Source organism: Lathyrus oleraceus, chromosome 7 (assembly GCF_024323335.1).
Source record: "Lathyrus oleraceus cultivar Zhongwan6 chromosome 7, CAAS_Psat_ZW6_1.0, whole genome shotgun sequence".
NCBI classification, from domain to species: domain Eukaryota; kingdom Viridiplantae; phylum Streptophyta; class Magnoliopsida; order Fabales; family Fabaceae; genus Lathyrus; species Lathyrus oleraceus.
In genome coordinates, this window is record NC_066585.1 from 136,757,766 (window position 1) to 136,760,103 (window position 2,338).

General features: G+C 33.0%; 1 protein-coding gene across 1 annotated transcript; it reads right to left on the reverse strand.

Moving 5' to 3' along the window:
* Positions 1-264: 264 nt before the first annotated feature.
* Positions 265-1,825, reverse strand: LOC127104967 (stemmadenine O-acetyltransferase). Its single transcript, XM_051042108.1, has one exon. The coding sequence runs from the start codon at positions 1,792-1,794 to the stop codon at positions 478-480; it is 1,317 nt and encodes a 438-aa protein (XP_050898065.1). The 5' UTR covers positions 1,795-1,825; the 3' UTR covers positions 265-477.
* Positions 1,826-2,338: the final 513 nt, after the last annotated feature.

Sequence of the window (2,338 nt, forward strand, 5' to 3'; positions counted from 1 at the left end):
TTGCCATGACGGGTTACATGATTCTCGAAGGGACGACGATAAGTGTGGTCAGCGTAACGACTATGGGTTAGTTCCATGGTTGCAAAGACGTTACAAAAGGTGATAAAGGAGACGTTACAAGGCAATGATGATGATGACGGACGTTATCATCATCATTATTTAATCAATAAAATTGAAGGGACATTTTTTTAATGATCACTGGAAGAGAGACGAATATAAAAGGACTCCCTATTAAGGACAGGGGGAGAAAAAATGAACATCTAAACTCATAGTACATTTGTAGTCTCACCTAACTCGCATTAGGGATTAGGGAGATTATCCAAAAAGTATTTATCAAGAACAATATTATTTAAATTATTATAGAAAAACAATTATTTATCATATTTATCTATACAACTAGTATTCGTTGTATTTATATGATGAATCCTTCAACTGTTTTATTTTCATGTCCTAATTTATGTCTAAAAGTAACATTATTCATGAAGTAATACTCGGATTTACAGAGGCATATTGAAGGAGCTCCACATCGCATTCAAACCTAACCATATCATTCTTTTTCATACTCACAATAACTTCGATCCCATCCCCATCTCTCGTATCCATCAAAATAACCGCATTCCTCGCAGGACAAGCACTAGTAGTCACCCATATTGGTTTCCCCCACCCAAAATCAGCTTCATACATTGGAAACTTACACCAACTAGCATAAGCAATCAAACTCTGATTATTATCACTCTCCGAAACTCTAGTAGTAACTTGTTTTAAGCATTCACAAATAAATGACGAGTCTTTTTCCTTCCCTCCAAATTTCTTAGGATAAACCTCACAAAACTCACTTAACCCTTGTCTAATTCTGAACACCAAATCATGCAGTTCTGGGTTCATAACAAATAAGATCCAAACTAAATTCCCTACACACTTATTAGATAAGGGAGGAATCATTCTTTTGCGAAGATTTACCGCAATTTGAAGGGATGTTGTTTTGAAATTTAATCCTAATGTAGAAACCACACACTTGTAAATCAATGCAGTTATAACTTCAACACGCGTAGGATTTTCGACAACGTGAGAATTAAAATTTACGAGGTTTTTAAGTAACTTTATCTTAGATGCTTCAAACACAAACCTTTTGCACACTATTGTTTTGTCTATCGCAAAATCGACTTCCGGAAATTTTGGTAAATTCCCTAGTGAAAATATTGTATCTCCAGCATAAAGTAGATTGTAGGGTAACAATGACGCTGACGTTGACTTTGACTCTGACTCTTGTTCGCGGTTCAGTTTAGACCAATCATTCACAAAGTTGAAAGCGGTAGTAGCATCGATGATTTTGTGACATGTGCACACACTTATTACAATTCCTCCACATGCAAAACAATTTATTTGAACGACTAAAATACTTTCATTCCATTCCATCAGCTTCCATTGTAGTTGATCAGGAAACAAATGATCAAACAACTTTTCGTCAGGGTTTTCGAGTATTGTTGATAATTTTATTCCCGTAATATTTGCAACTAGAAATAACACACCTTGATCGTTGCATTCGATGGAACGTTGATCTTTGAACCTGCCCGCAAAGGGGTAGTATATTGATAGAATTTGAGATAAAGAACTTTTGAGGTGTGAGATTTTGGATTTTTGGTCAGAAACTTTGGTATCATTGTAAAAGAAAAGTAAAGGTACATAGTAACGGAAAGTGATGTGATCTATGAAAGAAATGGGGAAATTTCTAAGGTGAGGAGGAGTTGGTGACGAGGGTTTGATGAATTCTCTTGATATTATTTCCATTTCCATACTTCACAAAAATATTTTGAATTCTTTGCTCTGCCAAGTGAAGTACATAATATAGTAGTAAGACTGAATATTATATAGAACAATAATGATAATTAATTTAAGACTTATATGCTCCATTGGGAAAAAATTACTTAGTTTAATACACTTTACAGCTGGAGTATATTTAAAAGTACTTGGATTTGATGATAATCCTAAGGAAAACGACAATCAGCCGGCTAACGATCAGAGCCAAATTTGAGTTAGCATATTCCTTCTTTATCTTTGACTTTAGAAGAGTATGATATGTTATATACAATATTAATTTAAAATTTAAAATTAATTAAGAAATTATATAACAATAAGACATGTTCTGTGACTGATATAAATTTAAACTTATTTAGTTTTATATATGCTTTTTATTGCTGATCACGTCAAAACAATGTAATTGTACCCATTAAATTATTTATTGACATTACGATTTGTATTTTGTGTTTGTAGTGGTATTTCTCAAAGAATCTTTATGGTAATCATATCGATCCAAGATTATAATGAATACAAATTGATT

Excerpts from the sequence above, each read along its gene's own strand:
- LOC127104967 (XM_051042108.1), bottom strand. The coding sequence starts at position 1,794 with ATGGAAATGGAAATAATATCAAGAGAATTCATCAAACCCTCGTCACCA.